A 21,980-nucleotide genomic window follows, 5' to 3' on the forward strand; every position below is an offset into this window, starting at 1 on the left:
GATTGATTCCTGATCAAAGTCTCCGTGGTGACCTATCAACAAACACTCTTGTTTTGGGTGACGTAACATGCAACGCGTCTCAAACCGTGTGATTCCAAAGGCTCGAGCCTGAATAGCTCTTATTTTATTGACACGTAGAGGCAGTTCCCTTTTCGTCTGTACTTTAAGAAACGTCGCGATGATCCGACAGAATTGCAAGGCAAGAGAAAGAAAGTGACCCAGTGAAAGCGAGTCGTTATGCGGGACTTATTTTTAGTTATGACACCGTATTAGTATTGATTGGGTAACAGTATATATTACAACATCAAAGGAGGTGCAGGTCTAGACTACACTCTCTCTTCATTTCAGAGGTTTAAACTCTATGACAGCTGGTTGTTTTTTGAAACTTGGTAATATACATTTCATCAGTTATTTTTGGTTGTTGTTTTTTTGCACCAAAACACATTATCGTATTAAAATAATGATAAATATATTTAAATTAAATGAGAATAATTATATTATAAATTTCTAAGTAAAATTGATGTTAAGATATCATAATCGTTTTTAAAATAAATTATATAAAATCACAATTATAATCTTTATGTAATTGTTAGTTCTATATTCTGTACACAAATTAATAATTGCTTAGTCAATGCATTATTAATTATTTTAAATCTGATGTCTTGCGGCACGACAGTGTCTAATTGTGCCGATGTGTCAAAAAAAAAATTCCATTTGTCTTATAAATTTATAAATAATTGACTGGTTCATGGAAAATAAATAAATGATAAAGGAATAGTAACAGTTTCATTCAAACAGAAGAACGTTAGCAATGAATTCTTTACTACTCGCATCATTGTGGTCTGAGGCTGAAAATAAGAATGTTTACTGTAAATGGATAAAACGTATTAGTATTAACTGTTTAATGTGAGACCGAAATAGATTGGAATTTAGAAAAAACACGATAAAAATTCTTGTATTTATTTAATGGCATGGATAATGAATAGGCCAGTTCAGGTTTGTAATAGATGTTTGTGAACACGCTACGTGACACTTTTTGTTTGTTCATACCTAAGCTGTGAACAGCTTTCCGATCAGCGCGAGACCAACCAGCAGACGTCTATCATTCATTCAAAATAAGGACTGGAAAAAAAACAACAACAGTAACTATCTAATACGTTTCGATTCAATTTGATTCATTCATATAACATATTCACACACACACACACACCTACATACACACACACAATTAAATGGATCTCGTGCATTGCTCCCAGATAAAGATTAGCGTTTGTTAAAACGGATTCTTGAGTGGAGCCGTGGTTTACCGATGGTTGATTTTTCAAGTGACCGTGGACTAATATTCTTGCCTACCCTTATCATTGTCGCCAACTACTTTTCCATTTAGCTGAAATTCCGCTTAATAAATGCGTTGTAAGCGTCTGTCCAAGTTGACATTAGTTGTATCGCATTCTTCGTTTATTTCAATTCAAGCTAAAAAAAAAGCGAAATATTTTTTTTATATTCCTTAAAAACAGAAACAAAGCGTATCCAAGGGGAAGAACTCTGCACCTCTAACAATATTACTCAAGAATGTAGAATTTATTTCCCTTTTTTTGTTATTAAAAAAATTACTAATTGGTTAATTTTGTAACTGAGTCATGTTTTGTTTGGTACACTATCTAATTGTTTATTGTTTCAACTTGAACCGGAAATGGGAGTGGAAGAAAAAGGGTGTATAATGACTTGAGGGGACAAAATCCGACATATTTAAGTAAACTGTGAAAACTGAAGAATTAGTTTCTCTTGTTGGTATCAAATAAAATAACCAATAACCATTAATAAATTAATAATATTAATAATAAATTGACTAATTGGATGATTTTTAAAATTGATGTATGTATTGTCTACGGCAGTCTACGCTAATGAATAATTGTGCGAGGTTGTAACTTGATCCAAGAATAGATGTGGGAGAAATAACGTGTTGAAATTTTTACCAGACAGACAGAAAGACAGACAGAGTGAGTTGATATAAGTTTTCTAAAAACTCAAATTTAAACTTTTTTTAAAAAGTTTATCAGTACTTTTACTTTTGTAGATCTATAAACACCTGTATGCAGATAAGTTGTTAGGAATGTTCTTTGACCGAACAGTTGATTGTCTCACGTACTATTATTATTATTACTACATGCTCACATATTGTAACTAATCATTTCTCTCTCTCTCTCTCTTTCTTTCTCTCTTTCTCTTGCTCGCACACATTCTATATCTCTCTCTTCTTACTAAAAATTTTCAGCAAAGTGTCCTAAATCCTATGGAAGTTAATCTCTTTCTTATTCTCTCTCTCTCTCTCTCTCTCTCTCTCTCTCTCTCTCTCTCTCTCTCCCCTCATATAGTCACGCTGATTAAAATCAAACATTTCAACGTCAATAGTTGTGTTTGAAGTGTTTCCTAGATCGGGGCCGGTCTTAGATAATTTAGAGGCCCTAGCTGAAGTGAGTTTGGTGGCCTTAAATGAAATAGAAAAAATAAAAAATAAACCACGAAAAAATAAAAGTACGCAATTAATTTACAACCTGGTGTACTCCGACAATAACACTGGTTAGATATTTAGCTAGTTCGTCTCTAAAAGAATGGTTTTAACTCTTCTGCGTGGCCCCCACCAATCGGAAGCCCTAGGCGGATGCCCAGCTTGCTTATGCCTTAGGCCAGCCCTGACTAGATCATGTATTATGCATTTATTTATTACTTTTATTTGATACGATTTTCAAACTTTGAAGACTAGATTTATACAAACTTGGAACTTCTCTATTAGAAACTAAAATCCACTTAAATACTGGAGGTCATAGCTAGTCCCATATTTTGTTATCGCCTTTTTACACCCATTGGAAAATGTTAAATAGTGAATTTCTTTACACTCTATTTATTAGAAGTTTATAAGACCATGGTGTGACTAGAGTAACACCATTAGTAAAATCACTGAATTTGGAAAGCCTTCAGGACAGAAGACTCAAAAGTAAAGTAGCAATTATACATAAAACACTGAACCATAATCTTCAAATACAAAAACAAAATTTAATAAAATACTCTGAAAGACACATAGATAAAGGCACATTCCTCGTCCCATATGCTAGGACAAATTTGTACAAATACTCCTTCTTCCCTAGTGCTATTAGAGTATGGAATAGGTTGCCTGAGCTAGCCAGGAAAACCAGTGACTTGGCAGAATCTAAGTCATTGGTTAATATGCATGACTGAATGCATGACGCGTAGGACGTAATCATCTTCCTTTTTGAAGTAACGTCTGTATCATATAAGATAAGAAGATAGAGACTTGCATTTATAAATAGAATTTAAAAATAAGCTTTTTTTCCTTAAACATTTTTTTAAAAGAATAATTGAACGAGTAGTAGACTCACCGATTTTAACCACAATAGACGCTTGGATCTGTTGTTTTATGATTGTAGTAATGAAGAAGTTAACGATTTCAGAGTTAATGAGCAACACTAAAGCTACTAAGGCTACTACACAAGGACTGCATCACGTGGACTGCAACGCTAAGGCTGCAACACTCGTAAAATATCGACTGCACATCTATAAATATTGTAATAACTGAAGGGAGGCAACTCAACGAGACATAGACGTTTATTTACACGGAGACATGACAAACACAAAGGGGCATCTGCCTTGAGTACATCATCTCCAAATTGGCTCTCTCCTTGGGCGGAAATCGTTTGTCTCTCAATGTCAACATCCTGTTCTAGTTTGGTTACTAGAGGTGCGCATCTCTGCACTAGCCTGGATGGTGGTGCCATGGCAAAGTCATAACAATATCCACCAATCCATCCCAGTGGCGTTACAGCCCACGGAGGGCTCTGGCCTGCTTCAACACATCCTTCCATTCAGATCTCTCCTGGGCCTTTTGCCTCCACGCCCTAACCCCAAGCTGTTGCAGATCTGCCTCCACATTATCAATCCATCGCATTCGGGGTCTGCCTTTGGGTCGCCTGCCTTTTTGTTTTTGCCATTATACGATTTTCGCTCCTCTGTTATCTGACATTCTTTCAAGGTGACCTGCCCAACGTAGTCTGTTCTTTTTTATTTCGGTCACTATTAGTGGGTCTTCATACAATTGATATATCTCATGGTTAGTGCGTGTCCTCCACCCTGTTTCATCCTATATAGCACCATATAATCCAAATATATGTAACAACGCATTATATTCGAATGATTCAACAAATGGAAAAGACACGGATGCGAATGCGCTTTTAACGCGCTACATTCTCAATTGCTGTTTGAACATTGAAGTCTATAGTTTATTATAAGTTACATCAAAAATCTCGTAATAGCCATGCGTTTAATATGGGTTATGTTGTGTATATCACAGATTGTATACGCTGACTGCAAAAAAAGAAATCCACAAAGAATGGGTTGTGGTCCATCTAAAATGAGTAAGTTTTTTTTTTAAATATGAATTACAATTACAGAATTATTAATTTATTTTACAAATTCAAAATGTAAAAAAAAAATTTAAGGATTTTTAATTATAAAATTTCAATGGTCGAGGTGGTGTGTGGTGTTTAAAGTTTATTTTCCTATGTTTTCAGTGTGCTGTTAAAGCATACGGATAAAATGACAATATAGTGACATGAGGAAAAAAAATAGTGTGTTGAATTAATACAATATAAGGATACAACAAAAAGTCTCGCAAATGCAATATAGTGTTGTTTCATGACGTGACCAAAAAAAAACAACAACAACAACAACGATACTCTGCAAGTTGTGTAGAATATTTCTTGATATAATAATCTAGATGCGAAATGGTTGTGAAGAGCAGTGGTGCTCAAACGTTTTCAACGTGAGGTAGGGGAAAGCATGTAAATGTGGGACACACGTCTCAATGATTGTAACACCACACACAAAGAAATGATTGAGTAACATGGAACTTTGGGTGCAATCGAGTTTACAAGTGGAGACCGAAAGGAAATATGATATAGGAACATTGCCGATGAAAGTATGTTGCCTAATTTAAAGTTGGCCAGTTTGTTGGGCTGTTTTTTAGCAAATAGGCATTCTGTTTTGTTATGGGTTTTTTTTAAATAAAGACTCTTCATAAAAACGTAAATTGCGAATTTATCAACGACCAAGTTAACGGTAACGTATTTTAATTACGTCTCAAAATTATTTTCCAGAAGAAGGCAAGGAAGGCCAGTGTCACAAAAAGGACAAAGGTCACGGAGAGGGCAAAGGCAAAGGTCATGGAGAGGGCAAAGGCGAGCATGGCGAAGGTCACGGCAGACGTGGATCCAACGACTCCAAAGGCAGTCATGGCAAAGGCCACGACCATTAGTGCAGAGTCTTTTTTTGTTCTCCACATTTGCAGCAATATATTGATTGTTCACTGTGCGATTTTTAAATAATTGATGTGAAACTGAGTGACAATGATTTGTCTGTAGGTGAAAGAAAAAAAAAAAAACTCCCACAATTCTCAGTCATTTCACTTTCACACTTTGTTGCTGTTTTTTTTTTTATGAGATTCACATTGTATCATCCAAAATTTAAAAACGAGATTCCTTTTTGAGATTCTTATATGATATTTTATACGAGATTTAACTAAGAGAATATGATATTTTATACAAGATTTAACTAAGAGAATATGATATTTTATACCAGATTTAACTAAGAGAATATGATATTTTATACCAGATTTAACTAAGAGAATATGATATTTTATACCAGATTTAACTAAGAGAATATGATATTTTATACCAGATTTAACTAAGAGAATATGATATTTTATACCAGATTTAACTAAGAGAATATGATATTTTATACCAGATTTAACTAAGAGAATATGATATTTTATACCAGATTTAACTAAGAGAATATGATATTTTATACCAGATTTAACTAAGAGAATATGATATTTTATACCAGATTTAACTAAGAGAATATGATATTTTATACCAGATTTAACTAAGAGAATACGATATTTTATACCGTGTAGCTTAACTTTGGTTGCATCATAGTCTTATTTTTTATGTCCTCCTCAAGTGAATAGGTTATAGTACTGGTAAATAGGAACACATCATACTAACTTTCATTCTTTCAAATAAAGATTATCCTATCATTAACTGTTGATAAAAATTATCTCTTAAAATCTCAAGACACGTATGCAGTATGTTCCTCTTATTAGTTATTTATCTTTTCAGAGCTGCTTTATAAGAGAAAGAAACTTATACTCTCCAATATTACTCTTTGAAAATAATCTTTGAAGATGTTCATTAATTTCCAGAAGTTTGATTAGTAGGCCTACTGTTCCTGACACAGCAAATAATAATAATAATAATAATAAATAAATAAATGGTGTATTTTTTAAAGAGATTTAATCCCTGACACTACATTGTTTTAAGATTATAAACCACGTATTTAGTTCTTTCATGTTCATTATTACAGATGTTACATGTTGTTGTTGGTGTATATATCTAAACGAAGCAGTATTAAAGTAGACATTGGGAACAAAAAAAAACAAATGTCTGTATAGGTCATAGGTGATGTATGAACATTGTGAAGAGAAAACAAATGTCAGGTGTTATAGATGTGCAAACATTGATGTCCTAGTCATATTTGATTAATATTAAACTTCTTGGATATCACACTGATTTTGTGAATTATTTGTTCTATAAATTGTGTGTCCAGCGACCAAAATGGAGGTCTACAAGGCATGCGTTCTTAGCACGCTACTGTACGGCAGTGAGTCGTGGACTACCTACACAAAGCTAGAGAGAAAACTTAACCCACTCCACTTGAGCTGCCTTCGAAGGATCTTGAAAATAACATGGAAAGAGAGAGTGTGTAAAACCGAGATCCTCGCGAGAACGGGCCTTCCCAGCATCTTTACAGTCCTCAGGTAACGCCGCCTGCGCTGGCTAGGACATATTCGCCGGATGAGGGACAATCGCATCCCGAAAATAATTCTGTACGGGCTACTCGCGTCTGGCTCAAGAAAAACTGGTCACCCCCACCTCCGTTACATGGATGTGATAAAACAATATTTAAAATCAGTGAAAATTGATACTGACCATTAGGAAGACATAGCCCTAGACCGCACTAGTTGGAGAGAGACGGTGACCTAGAAAGCTATGAAGTCTGAACTGAACGTTAGCAAAAACATAAAAGCTTGGATTCTAAACTTTCTTTTCAAACGCCCACAATATGAAAAAATGAACGGACATGTGTCAGGCACGAGAGAGCTTAGCACTGGAGCGGCACAGGGGTGCGTTCTGTCACCAGTATTGTATACCACATACACAAATGACATTCAGAGCGTATCAGCTGACACTCCCATCTTAAAATTTGCTGACGACACAGCAATCATCGGCCTTATTGCAGGTGACGAAAATATGTGCCGTTCAACAATTAACACTTTTTACCAATGATGTATAGATAACTTTCTCATTTGAAATGTTCAGAAAACGAAAGAAATGATAATAGATTTTAGGAAACATAAAGGCGACCATCTTGCAGAAATTCAGATAAATAACCAAAATGTAGAACAAGAGCAAGAATATAAATATCTAGGTACAACCAACAACAGCAAACTGAAATGGAGTGAACACTGTCAAAACCTTTACTCAAAAACTCAACAACGTCTTTTCTATCTTAGAAATCTAAGAAAATTTAACATCGACAAAACAATAATTTAACTTTTTAATACAGCAACCATCAGCAGTCTTATTAAGTTAAACTTTGCCATCACCTGCTGGTATGGTAATACTTCATTTGCACAAAGACTTAGACTAAATAGACTAATTAAAAAAGCATTGTATATCACTTGAACACAGCTACCATCTCTTGAAGAGCTTTTCCATGAAAGATGCCTTTCTAAAACACACACGATTCTTAAAGACAACCTCCACCCATTAAACCACTGTTACATAAGATCTGAACGAAGTGGTCCATTAGAACTAAAACAGAAATATTTAAAAACTCCTTCATCCCACTGTCGGTCAGAGTGTTACAAGATCAGCTGTCGTCATCGAAAAGTTCATAGAAGTCAAATTCATGAAGCGCTGGTTGTGAGTGTGTATGTGTTTCGTGTGTGAATGTTGTTCGTATTTTGCATCTATAATGTTATTGTTACAGTAGTTACGCTGAGGTCGTCAATTGTTGTCAAACTGAATTTCCATTTGATTGGATCAATAAAAAATTATCTTATCTTATCTTATATTATCTAAGCTCTTGAAAAAAAGCGTGCCACCTGGAAAATGGCCGGATCCTCCACCACCAAAGCGAAGGCCACCTTGACCTGCAATATATGTGGACAGGAGTGTCTCTCCAAAATAGGGCTCCACATATGAAAAAGTGTTCGAGATGAACCATAGTCGTTCTACGACTGAAGGAGGCCAATTATTATTAAATTGTGTGTCGCAAGAAATTAAAAAAGCTATATTTTGTAACGGGACTGGTCTGTCTTTGTTTTAGAGAAAAGAAAATTAAATTTGTAATCTGCGTCAACGTTGTTGTTGTTGTTATTGTTGTTGTGGTTGTGTTTGTTGTTGTTATTGTTGTTGTGGTTGTTGTTGTTGTGGTTGTTGTTGTGGTTGTTGTTGTGGTTGTTATTGTTGTTGTGGTTGTTGTGGTTGTTGTTGTGGTTGTGGTGGTTGTTGTGGTTGTTGTTGTGTTGGTGGTTGTTGTTGTTGATGATGATGTTGTTGTGTTGATGATGATGATGTTGATGTTTTTGTTGTTGTTGTTGTTGCTGTTGTTGTTGCTGCTGCTGCTGCTGTGGTTGTTGTTAATGTTGCTGCTGCTGCTGTTGCTGTTGTTTTTGTTGTTGTTTTTGTTGCTGCTGTTGCTGCTGTTGCTGTTGTTGTTGTTGTTGTTGTTATCGATCTGGGATTAGTTAAGTAACCGAAAACATTTAGAAAACGTTTACTTGGCTATTATCTTGTTGGTTGAATTAATCACCGAGGGAAGAAAGTCGTCTACGTCTTGCACTCTTTACGTTACACATTGACCACAAAATTAAAACAAGGGCCATCATTAATGTCATGTTTAAATGAGCTATTTGATAACCTTTTTGAAAGGCGATTTGAAGATCGGAATGGGGTCAGATAAGGTAGAGTCGCCATTCTGAAACGTTTGTGTCGAGACATTGGCGGCACTGGAACAGAAGGAGAGGATGAGTGGGACAAAGAAAGCAGCAAAGGTATATTGCCGTAACAGACTTTCAATCTAGCTAGTGTCATGCATCAATAAAGTAGAGCTTTAACTATGATAGATTTAGTCGTCATGGGTCTCAATTGAATGCTAACTAAATAAATAAGAATTGAGCTATAATTTGAACAAGATCTCAATGCCTGGCAGGTGATCTTATCTATTCTTCTTTATCACCGCTAATTAGTTGCCGCTTTGTTTCTATTATTAAATCCTAGAGTGAAAGTCTACTACTATCTTGTTAGTAAAATTAGTTTGTGTCACAAGCTGAAGAGTTTAGAAAATTTGATTCTGCAGAGCTGAAAAATGAAAAAAAAAATTATAATTATCAAATACATTTTAACAAACAGAGCATATTACCACTTCCTTTATATTGCTCACCGGATACTCCAAAATGCTGAGCTATTCTGGTTTTTCTGCCATATATGAAAATCTCCAATAGTGTAAATAATCGTTAAAAATATGCTAAAATTATTCAACTAACTTTATTCATGAACTTAAAAGCTTTTTTTTAGAGCGAAACAAAAGGTTACATAATTACACAAATATTCACATGTATTTCAAATTTGCATTCATATTTTTATATTTTGTGACACGAACAATTTTTTTTTTTTTTACCATTGGTCAATGGAAAGAGACACACTGCTGTTCTAATACTAACATTAGCTATGGATAAAACAAAAGCTAAAACCAAGCAACGTTTAACTGGAGGAAACAAAAAAGGAGCTAAACCTCAAGCCAGCAAGAAACGATGCCAAACCAAATCGAATGAGAAGACTTGCCAACGTTCACTGAAATCTCGAAGAATTAGTTCCCCTAGTAGCAGCAGCAGCAGCAGTTCATCCTACTCAAGCGACAGCGACACTGACTGTAGCTCTGATAGTTACAGCTCCAGTGACTCTTTTTGTACCACCTGCTCCAGTGATTGTGACTGCTCTCACTGTATGACTCCAAGTGACAGTTCATCTTATACCTCATCAAGTTACTCATCCGATACATCTTCCTCTGATGATGACCACTGCTGTAAACGAAACTGCAAGCATCCTAAAAGGAAAACAGTGAGCAAGAATGTCTGCGGAAAATCTAAAGGTACCACTCCAAAGAAAGTCAAAAAGACAACAAAGAAATGTGGGGCACCTCCTAAGGCTGGTCGAAAGACAGCCGGCAGAAAACCAGCCAAGACGACCAAAAAGAAATGCGGTGCTTCGAGAAAATGAAAAGTATTTTTCATGCTTTACATTTCAGTCGTTAGTTAAAATGTTCTCTAGATTTTTACTTTAAAATTTGTTCTAATGTTTAATTGATGTATATTTTGCTTTTACAAAAATAATGGACAATTAAAATGGATGTGAAGATTTGTACTTATTCGTACATTTAGCTATTAATGGCTTTATACGATTGTATATGCTAGAGATATTTTGCTTTTGTATTTTGTCCACAACATACACTCATGGATCAGCAGAGTTACCTTTGTACCTTTGTACACATATTTACACACTTATTAGTTTTACATAACTTAAAGAAAATTTTAACATTTGTTAATGTTATTTGTTAGTCTTGAAAAAAAAATGTAACCTGAAAACTTATTTTAATAAATGTTTCTCATTCAGCATAACATCATAGGGTTACAATTGCATGCCTATGAAATTTCAATAAAATATTTTTCCAATGCCAACAACTTATAAAAAAAAAAAAAACAACAACAACAACAATTTTTTGTGTTGATTATACGCTTTGTGGTACGTAACAACAGTTTCATGAATTCAATCACTCCAATAAAAACATTTATACTTCTTGGTACCTTTGGGCTTCCATAGGAAATAAGGACGGATGCTTTCGAAAGAATCCCAATAACTTCGTTCGTCAACAACAGTGGACAATGGACAACCCAGTGATCGTCAAGTTTGGACAGTTTATGAATAATTTTAACGTGAACTGTTGTGTAAACCGTAAACTTACGGTAGTGTCTTATGTGTTGTTGGCAAGGTAATCTCTTCAGTATTGAATAATCATTTATATTTCTTGGAATCTTTGGGATTCCATAGGAAATAATGACAGATCCATCCGAAAGAATCCCAAAAACTTCGTTTCTCTACAGCAAAGGACAATGGACAACCCAGTGATCGTCAAGTTTGGACAGTTTATGAACAATTTTAACGTAAACTGTTGTGTACACCGTAAACTTATGTTAATGTCTGATGTGTTGTTGGCAAGGTAATCTCTTCAGTATTGAATAAAAAATAATACTTATAAATGTTTCGGATGTGCCTTAGTGAAGATTATTACATCCTAGCCCAAACCTCCTCAGAACGGTGGGGGATTGCTGCCTGCAGTTTTAGAAACCGGTACCATCACGCAAATCGAACGACAGAATAGAGCGCAAACAGCTCGACTAGGTAGCCATTCTGGAGTAAACTTATAAAATGATGACGTCAAAATTCCCTCATGAATGGAAGCATCGACAATCCATTTATACGAATGCATGCATGCAGTTACCGCATAGTCGACTGCTTTCAAAACAATTTGACTCGATCAATATGTAGGCCTAGGTCAAGCAGGCAACCCTTTAAACCAGAGCATAAATTTTGTTTTACAGGCATTAGTTTGAGTCCTAAAGTGAAGAAAGAAGTCTCTTGCACCTTTAAATGAGGTCAAACGTCTTCAGTCGCCCCAGCAACACATCAACACGACCTGAATCTTCTAGGGTGGAGTAAACAAGGGCCCAGACATAATAAAATAGGGGGTGTAATCATCAATAGATATTATGGATCATTTATTTACAATGTCGGCCGAGTTATTGAACATAGGGTATAAATTGTTTCTCATTTATCTAGTGTTTCATACGATCGACTCTGTTGTGGTATAGACCACTACGTCAAGGTTTCAATTTATTTTTGTAAGTTGATGCTTATACAAATTTGAAAGTGTTTGTATTATTCTGTGAGTTTATGATTAAGATTATATTACCGTTACGTATTAATTATTTCACTTAGGCCAATTCTTTATTTTGGTTCATAAATCGGACAGGCTATTTTTTTAAATAGACATGCAATTATAATTTTGCTGTATAGACTTATCTTAGACTTGTCTTCGTTTTCGCTTTATCAATTTTTGTTTCAATATCGGTCTATACTGTTATCGATTTTAGCAGTTCACATAATGATTGATTAGTTAATTGATGATGTTTCTTTCTTCCGTATGTAGAAAGAGAAAGTAAAAAAAAAAATGGGGTGTGGCCAGTCTGCGCTGAGTAAGTAACAGTTTGTTTTTCGTACATACATTAACTGTAACTGTTTTCGGCCTAGTTTAGTTCTTCCAATTATAAAATTTTGTTCAGTGTTAAATGTATGTCTTAGCTAACAATTTCATGTAATAGAAATATAGCTTGGCGTCATTTTTGAAGGGATGAACTTACAATGTATCTCAATGCAGCGCAGCTAATCCAGTATCACATGTAGTCAAGAAGTAAAGGTATCCCTTTCAGATCTTATCTTATCTTATCTAATACAGACGTTACTTCAAAAAAGAAGATGATTACGTCCTACGCGTCATGCATTTAGTCATGCATATTAACCAATGACTTAAATTCAGCCAAGTCACTGGTTTTCCTGGCTAGCTCAGGCAACCCATTCCATGCTCTAATAGCACTAGGGAAGAAGGAGTGTTTGTACAAATTTGTCCTAGCATATGGGACGAGGAATGTGCCTTTATCTTTGTGTCTTTCAGAGTATTTTATTAAATTTTGTTTTTGATCTTGACGAGGGTGTCATATGGCTAGCACAACGACCAAGTGTCTTTACTTCTATTTACATACTGGCAAGTACCCAGTAGATAGGTAAACTCAGGCAGAGAGGGGGGGGGTGCGTCCATAAAAATTCAAAAGTTTAATTCCCTGTCATCACAGCGGTTCAAATCCGAGATCCCTCTAAACAGGAGCCAAGGGCTTCACCACTAGGCCACCATGACGTTCACATGTAGGTGTTTGTGAAATGTCAAAGTAGTAACAGTTTTTTAATTGAAGATCAATTGTACAAAATAAGGCTTAAATTCTGTTTACTCTCATAAGGGGCTTTGTGACCTGTGGTAAAACGCTTGATTTCTTAACTGAAGGATCTCGGGTTCCAATATCGTTGAAGACTAGGATTTTGAACTTCGGACTAAAACAGTAGCGGCCCTAGGGGGAGGCAAGTAGGGTAACCCTCCCAGGCCCCGTGCCTGATTGGGGACTAGCGATCATAGATTTCCTTGTCACCTTCTGCTACGCAATACAGATCAGTTCTCAAAGTTCTCATTAACTAGGACTTGTTACTTAATATTTTGGAAGCTTCCCCGGCATCTATGGTACCAATTACCATGCAAGCTCTTAACAGGACATTTTTGGTTTCAAACACCGTTCGATTGAGGTAAAGACAGCATCTTATGACCTGTCGATTCTTTGAAGCTATCATTGTTTAACAGTTCACCTTGACATCAATAAAAACAAGGAGCCGGAAGCGACAAATTAATCTCGTTTATTTCATAAATAAAGACACCCAATCGGATTTGAATAGGAAAACGCGATGAAGTTTGAACCAGCTGTGAGGCTATAATTATTTCTACATGAAAGAATCATAGTCAGTTATAGTGATGTAAAATCAATAAAATTTTTGAAAAATTGATTTTATAATGAAAATTAAAAATAAATATATAATGTTTTCTTGATTTTCGAAAGATGATACGTTTAGAGACCGAACGCGAAATTAAATTTTTCACGGTATTTAATTTTTTATATGTACACTATTTCAGAGTACGAACAGTATCACTAGACATCCCCTTTAATCAACTGTAGCTCCTATCCCACACATTGTTCTTAAAAGAACACTTTCAAGAACCAAATAGTTGCTTAGGCGGGCACAGACGCATTCAGTCACGGAACTTTCCAGGCTTGTCGCTTCGCACTAATAATAATATTCTGTATCTTCTCTCACGATGCACTGTCGGAATACCGAAGCCACATTGATGTTCTTTAAGAACAATGTGTGCGATATGAGCTTCAGTTGTCCCTTGACAAGGTTGCAGCTGGGGCTGTTTAGCCTTTGGAAATACTGCATTCCTCAATAATCTTCGGACTCGAAAACAAGTCTTATTGTTTTAGTTAGTTCCACGTTCATATCGACTGCTGTGCCTTGGTCAGTGGTCTATGCTCGCCGCTCTTAATGCAGTCATTGAAGGCAATTAAATCCAAGGCAAAACACAGAGAGGAAGGGAGAAAGGCGGTTAACAGATCTTGTGTGCTGCCCCAACGGTTCAACAGGCTAAGGGATAAAGGTGAAGGTTACATAACTAATCGATCAATAAAAAAAATCGATGACTCTAGTGTGAGAATAGGACTGAAGACTTCTTTAAACACACTTCTGGCATCAGCGGTCGTAAATATTTCTGTTCTAACAAGGGTGATAATGCTTAGCAAGGAAATATTTATTTACTTATCCTTGTTTTATTAATAGTTGGTATGTAATAAAAACATCTATAGAAATGTACATCTAAAGGCTATTGATATGAGTATGAAATTTGTCGTAAGCCACAGAAACTCTTAGTGACTATAGATAGAATGATAGGAGAACAGGTTGAAACTAAACAGAATCGCATTCAAGATACCAAGAAACACAAACTAACGCGTTATATCACCTATGTATTCATAAAACTAGTAAAGAAGCAATAAATTGAAAGATCCTTATATCGAGTTCTAGACTTCGATCTAGACTTATAGATCTAGAGATAGACTTAGACAAAGACTTCGATCTTCAATCTAGATTTAGATCTAAAAGTAGTTCAGATCTATGTCTAGTTTCTATCACAAATGACAATGGAGATATTAAGGGGAATGTCCTATTTAAGTCATTTGTACCGAATTGTAGCTTAAAGTAGGTCGAGAATTATTATTTTTTCGTGTTGCCAATTTATCTAATTTTGTTAGAAGAATACATCTTTTGAGTTTCTCTTTCTTACATGTAAAATGTTATTAATTTTGAATGTATGGATAAAGTTAATAATTATTATTTTTTTAAAATATAAATGTGCGCTAAACGAATATATGGAGATGATGTGGCTGAGGGGTAAAGCACTTGGAACCGGAAGTCCCATGTTCGAATCCTGGTGAAGACTCTAGGTGGACCACTTCGGGGGCCGATGTTGAGTTTGTGTTTCCACACAAACTATCTTTGTAACCTTGTTTTTATTGATTCCTGTTTCAGCTTGATCCGAGAATGAGTGTGGGAGAAATAAAATGCACAAACTTTTTACCAGACAGACAGACAGAGCGAGTTGATATAAGCTTTGTAAATAGTTTGCAGGACAACAAAAATATGCTGTGAAATAAATCAAAGTGGACAATAAATAATTACTGTTCAATAGACTAATGAACAATGACCCCAATACCTTGTCCCGTTTTTCTTGTGAGATTCTAGATGAATACGTCAGTCCTAACTCTGAGTAAGAATTTTCTCTCTTTTTGGTGAGCTGCGTGTTTATTTATTAAAATATCTTTACGAGGACTTTCAAGTGACCGCATATTTTGATCATGGCTCTATGAATACACAGATTGACCTGGCCAGTTCCTTAGCGGGAAGTAATGCAGTCAAGCGTGACAATAAGATTCCATCTGCGTGGAAAATTGCCTATGATTATACATGTAGCAAAGGTTGCCGAACCTATGGAAAGCTACGACTTTAGACTTGTATTACTTATTTCAATTGCATCTAAATTCTTAGAATAACGTGATTAACGTTAATAATAAATTATTTTTCTACAGTTTTAGATTCGTGACAATTTGCGTGCCAAATAGAAAGGGTGTAGTGATACCAAAAAAAAATGTTAATAGATTTCTCATTGGCTTTCAATACAATACAAATGTTTATTCGTTTTGAAAAAAAAAGGCAAGCAATAAAGATCTGTATTATATTTTATACTATTTTTATTTGATTTTATTTATATTTTGTTCCTATATTATTCCAGCGCTAAAAAGTTCCTTACTCGTGTAATGGGAATATGTCGTTGTGCTTGTTATTCAATATCATAGTAAGTCCTTTGCACTAAAACTAATGACTGAAGAGACCAACTACTTTTATTTAAACTATTTTTATTGCAGTTTTGTAATGTTGCTTCCCTGTTCTATTCCAATTAATTATTGATCTCTCCACCTACCCTAAACACTGAGTAACTGCTATTATATGCTCTTAATCTTAGATTTTAATTGTAGCCCTACTTTAAAACTATAACTTTTTTTTTTTAACCAGAGAGCATGGGATGTCACCCTGGCCAAGGTCACGGAAAAGGTCACGGTCAAGGTCACGGGCATGGCAGACGAGGCTCTAACGATTCAAAAGGAAGCCATGGCAAAGGTCGAGGCAGAAAAGGCAGCCATTAATGCACTTCCCTAGAGTTTATAATTAGCCAAAATATTCTGATCGCTGTACATAGTTCTCTTAGTAATTTAAACAAGCTTTAACCCTTTGCATGATGCATAGTCAGTATACATGGGACGCGAAACAAGTGTTGTTTCAAAAACAAAACATTCATTAAACTATTGCATGTGGTATGTTGTTGTAATTTAAATACTAGATAATTAAAATGTACATTTGTTTTTTTCTATGTTACTTTTATTTCTTCTGAATTGTGTTCCAGTTATTGGTAGCAAAGGGGAAACAAATAAATGTTTTGAGAATGTCACAGTAAATCTATTTCTGAATGCAACGAGAGAGAGAGAGAGAGAGAGAGAATGAGTGAGAGAGAGAGAGAGAGAGAGAGAGAGAGAGAGCTAGCCAGGAAAACCAATGACTTGTCAGAATTTAGGTCATTGGTTGACATGCATGACTATATGCATGATGCGTAGGACGTAATCATCTTTTTTTTTTTTACGTCTATATTTTATAAGATAAGATAACATAAGAAATTGCAAAGAGTAATTTTATTAACATTGCACAATCTAGTTTTTATCTTATAAATGGAATCACCATATTGATGAAATTATTTTAAAAATCAAGCAAAACATAGTGTGTTTTTTTTTCTTAAAAGAAATGTTTACAAATGAAACAGGAACATAAAAGTTAAATGCTATTCAGGCCTAACGTTAGTTATTACAATATGCATCCATCTGTTTGAGATCCCTCGAGAGAACGTAAAGGAAACTAGAATACAAAATAGAACAGTGAGATTTATAAAAGCCAACGAATACTCCAATTTGATTAGAGTAACACCATTTAAAAAAAATCACTAAACTTAGAGACACTTCAGGACAAAAGAATAAAAAATAAAGTAGCTCTAATACATACAAAACTAAACCATAACTTACAAGTAGAAAAACGAAACCTGATGAAATGCACAGAAAGACACAAAGATAAAGGCACATTTCTTATTCCATACGCTAGAACAAATTCGTACAAGTGCGCTTTCTTCCCAAAGCCATTAGAGAATGTAATGGGTTGCCTGAATCAGCCAGTCAAATCAACGACTTGGCAGAGTTTACGTCATTGGTTAACATGCATGACAAGATGAACGCATGACACGGGTAGGACTTAATTATCTTCTTGTTTGAAATAACGTCTGTAATGTATAAGAAGATAAATGACAGACGTTATTTCAAAGAGAAGATAATTTTTTCTTTCTATTTCTTCTTTCAAAACCCCCTACGCTCATAAAATTCGGTGACAATAGTTATGTTTTACTTTTTTATTTTATTTTTGTTGTTGATGGGGGATTTAGCCTTACAGTTCATGGTGGTGATTGTAGTTTAACTTTAGTTTTTATTAGAGATGGAAAGGTTACCTCAATTACCCCCTCCCCCACCCCCGTTGGCTACGCTTACAGAATTTGGTAACTGTAGTTACTTTTTCATTGGCAGAAAGATGGTACAACTTTGAAACTTCCATTGGTATTGGTTTCGTTATTTAGTAAAAATTAACCTTCAAATTAGTGTTTCAAAAGCAGTTTTACATGAACTCGTTCCATATATCTGCGAATGTAGACGTCCTTACGTACTTTAAAATCCTATTCGTTTAATAAATCGTGTAAACCCGTTTTAATTGTACTTTTATATCCTTTTCAACTCGTGCTTCTTTCGTTTGTAATAGATATGAATGTATCGGCTTAACGGGTAAACCCATAAAATATAAGGCAAAAAAAAAACATCCAACTAATTTCTCATGCGTAAAAGGGGGTGGGGGGATTTATTTCGGGCTACGCCCATATAGAGTCTAGATGCTATAAGTACTGTTTGCATCCATGAGAATTATTAAAGTCACGTACGAAAACTGTAATTTAGTTACCGTATACTTTATTTATTAGTGTTAAGTTTGAGGTTTTGTTATCTGCGGAAGCCAGAAGATCACTGTGTTAACTTTTTGAATCCCTTCTGTTTACAGTAGGGCGAAAGATAAAAGAAGTAAAGCTCCTCTTTCAAACTTCTGGTCTATAAGGCATATGATGTGAAGGTCACCCGCTTCTCTGACCTTCGATGAACCAACCGCCCTTACTTTTCCCCAACCAATGTCAGGTACCCACTAGAGCTAGGCGAACCCAGAGCCGCTCAAAGATCCCGAAATCCCAGTGTTTACCAGGACTCGAACCCGGGGCCCAAGCACCCTACCGCTCGGCCACCGCACCTCAGTGCAAATGTACCTGAATCGAATCACAAACCAATTTCTGCAAGATAGCACGCTTAATGCAACATTTCCTCTATATAAAAGTTTAAAATAATAATAATAATAATCTTTATTGTCCGTATGGAAATTTGTCTTACAATTTGTGCATTACACCAAACAAAAAACATTATAACTATAAGAAACCAAAATGTACATTCACACCAGACTCAATCACATGTGAAAATTTATATCAGATTGTTCCTATGTAATGATTTGATTGCCAGGGGAACAAAAGAGTGTTTGTGTCTGTTTGTCTTTGCTATCGGTGTCTTGTATCTCCTTTGTGATGGTAAAAATCACAAAATCCTGACACAAAGGGTGATTCTTTATTTCGAGGATCATGTTAGCTTTTTTTTATAGATGTTTGTCTCAAACAGCTGCCCAAATGGGGTTTGTTTTTTGTCAATGATTTTACCAGCAGCATTTATGATTCTATAAAGTTTATTTTTATTTTTAATGCTCAGATTGCCATACCAGGCAGTGATATTGAGACTTAAAATATTGCAGATGTGAGCTTGATAAAACATAGCCACAACCTTTTCGCTAACATTAAATGAGGACAGTTTTCATAGTAATCGTAATCCTTGCTGCCCATTTTTTGCTGATAAAATCAGTATAGATCTGATCTTATGTCGCAGTCCAAGACCAGTCTTCCAAAGCTACGTAGTCCGATTTGAGAGCTACATACATTTCCAACAAATCGTGTTGCTGGCCGCAACACCACGCACATAACAGGTCGTCGAAGCCCAAAGGACAGAGTCTCTGAGGCCTCATGGTCAAGGCCGGCCATAGGAATAGTAAATCTAAGCAGCCGCCCTTAGATCTAGACCTACTTGTCAGACTAAATATTATCTTATCTTATATATTACAGACGTTGCTTCAAAAAAAAAAAGAAGAGAATTACGTCCTGTGCATCTCATGTGTCAATCTAGTCATGCATCAATGACTTTAACTCTGCTAAGTCGTTGGATTTCCTGACTGATTCAAGCAACCCTTTTTTTTCTTCCATTTTGTTGAAACGTCGAAACGTTATTTCTAGTCTAGCAATCATCAGTCGTTCATGAAGTGCCTTCTCACTATCGACTCCATATGAATTTAGCCTTTTTTTTTGTTGATTTAGAAATAGATACAAGGAAGGCCTTTAATTCATTGTGTATTTTTAGCCTTAATTTATTTTTTTTTCCTATTTCTTCACTACACCTAGGGCCTCGAATTACAAAAGGCCGGCCAGGTCGAAGTGCACTGTGAGCAAAACACTCGTGGGATGGGGGGGGAGGTTGGCCAAGTCACGGGCCGAAATGATCTGCAGGTATTCGTTTGGGCATCGCTGCCTTACTAGAAAGACTGTGCATGGTGACTGCCAAGTTTGTTTAGTAAGTAAGGAGCAGACATGGGATATTAGCTCGAGTGAAGATAAAGGTGTCATACAATCTTAAAGAGATATGATAAGGATACCAGGAATTTTAAGTTTGGAGTTCAGCCTGTTGAATTTGAGATGTGTCTCTATCGGGAGAACATGAGAGTTCCAATGTCACAATCGACACGGTGAGACTACTTCCTGGTGGATAACTCTACACAACAAGCGCTGACAACGTAATGGAAAATATAAAAGTTGTAATTAAAAAAAAAAAAAGTATAATTATTTTTTTTACTTCACCAAAATAAATGAATTATCATTCTAAATTTGTATTCTTAATAAAGACATTTGAATTATAATTGTGCAAGGTAGGTAATAATAAAAAATAACGCAGAAACAAAACATTTAAACAGTTGTTTCCCTTGAACCAACAGCCTTATTTTATCAACCTTAGCCCGAGTTCACAAATGTGCTGTGTTAAGACTTACAGCTTGAACTGTACCACTTATACAACCAGATACGATTGTTTTTTTTTTTTCTTTTAGGTGAGGGACATATTATTCATAGGGCTGTTAAACCAGTATCTTTGTTTAAACCCTTCACATATGTTAATATGTTTAGAATTTAATCCTCCACCACAGATATAGACATTGAAATAGATTTATAATTTTCTAGATCTTATCTTATATAACACAGACGTTACTTCAAAAAAAGAAGATAATTACGTCCTACGTGTCATGCATTTAGTCATGGATATTAACCAATGACCTAAATCCTCTGGCAACCCACTCCATGCTCTAATAGCACTAGGGAAGAAGGAGCATTTGTATAAATTTGTCCTAGCATATGGAACGAGGAATGTGCCTTTATCTTTGTGTCTTTCTGAGCATTTTATTAGATTTTGTTTTTGCATTTGAAGATTATGGTTCATTGTTTAATGTATAATTGCTACTTTACTTTTGAGTCTTCTGTCCTAAAGGCTTTTTAAATTTAGTGTCTTCGAATTCAACCTCCGCCTATTTTTAACTCTTTCTCTCCTAACTGACGATACCAGCGTTGATTCCAACAGAATGTGGTAAATAATTATGGAGAGAAAGAGTTAATACAAAAATTCACTTTCTGACTTTTCTACTAAATCTATTTAGCTCTCCAAGTCCAAGGGGAGATTATAAAGGCAAATAAAAATATTCTAAATATGCTTGGATCACTTCGATTATTCGTTGTTGTTTTTTCTTCCCATTATAATTAAAAGTAAATAAACCTTAATCTACAGCACTTATATCCTATTTTTTATAGACTTCGAAGTCAACAAATATACTCCAAAGTAAATTACCATGCCTCTGTCTATCTGCATGATGCATATCAACCGTATGGTCCAATGGGTTAACGGGACGAATAACTGGGTCAAAACGGTACAGCCCATAGTGCCCCCCCCCCTTTCTTCATGTATCTGATGTGTCCAAAGGAATGAGAATGTACCTCATTCACCAATCGTAAATAAACAACATTTAGCCACGTGGTGCTCTATCTCTTCTATGTAATTTACGATCTCATGTTTAATTCATGATGGTTGTCACGTGACCGTTTGTTTCTTTTTTTTTTCTCAATAAGATCAGGTGATTAAATGTTGTTTGTTTACGATTGGTGAATGAGGTCCATTGCCGATACAATTTGGGATCAGCAGCCTCAAGGGCTCTTCCATTTTGAAGCCTGCTCTACCAGGGCGTAACCAGGGCCTAGAACTGTCT

General features: G+C 35.4%; 1 protein-coding gene and 2 long non-coding RNA genes across 3 annotated transcripts; all 3 read left to right on the forward strand.

Moving 5' to 3' along the window:
• The first annotated feature begins 261 nt into the window (after window positions 1–261).
• Window positions 262–6,635, forward strand: LOC129923453 (uncharacterized). The gene is made up of 3 exons (XR_008775372.1): window positions 262–389; window positions 4,367–4,430; window positions 5,172–6,635. It is a non-coding gene; the product is annotated as an uncharacterized LOC129923453 (long non-coding RNA).
• A 3,231-nt stretch (window positions 6,636–9,866) lies between these two features.
• On the forward strand, window positions 9,867–10,415 carry LOC129923415 (uncharacterized). The gene has a single exon (XM_056014288.1). It carries the CDS (start codon window positions 9,867–9,869, stop codon window positions 10,413–10,415), a length of 549 nt encoding a protein of 182 aa, XP_055870263.1.
• Window positions 10,416–11,883: 1,468 nt separating this feature from the next.
• Window positions 11,884–16,825, forward strand: LOC129923257 (uncharacterized). Its single transcript, XR_008775171.1, has 3 exons — window positions 11,884–12,094; window positions 12,403–12,448; window positions 16,473–16,825. It is a non-coding gene; the product is annotated as an uncharacterized LOC129923257 (long non-coding RNA).
• The last annotated feature ends 5,155 nt before the right edge of the window (window positions 16,826–21,980 follow it).

Source organism: Biomphalaria glabrata, chromosome 16 (assembly GCF_947242115.1).
Source record: "Biomphalaria glabrata chromosome 16, xgBioGlab47.1, whole genome shotgun sequence".
NCBI classification, from domain to species: Eukaryota; Metazoa; Mollusca; class Gastropoda; family Planorbidae; genus Biomphalaria; species Biomphalaria glabrata.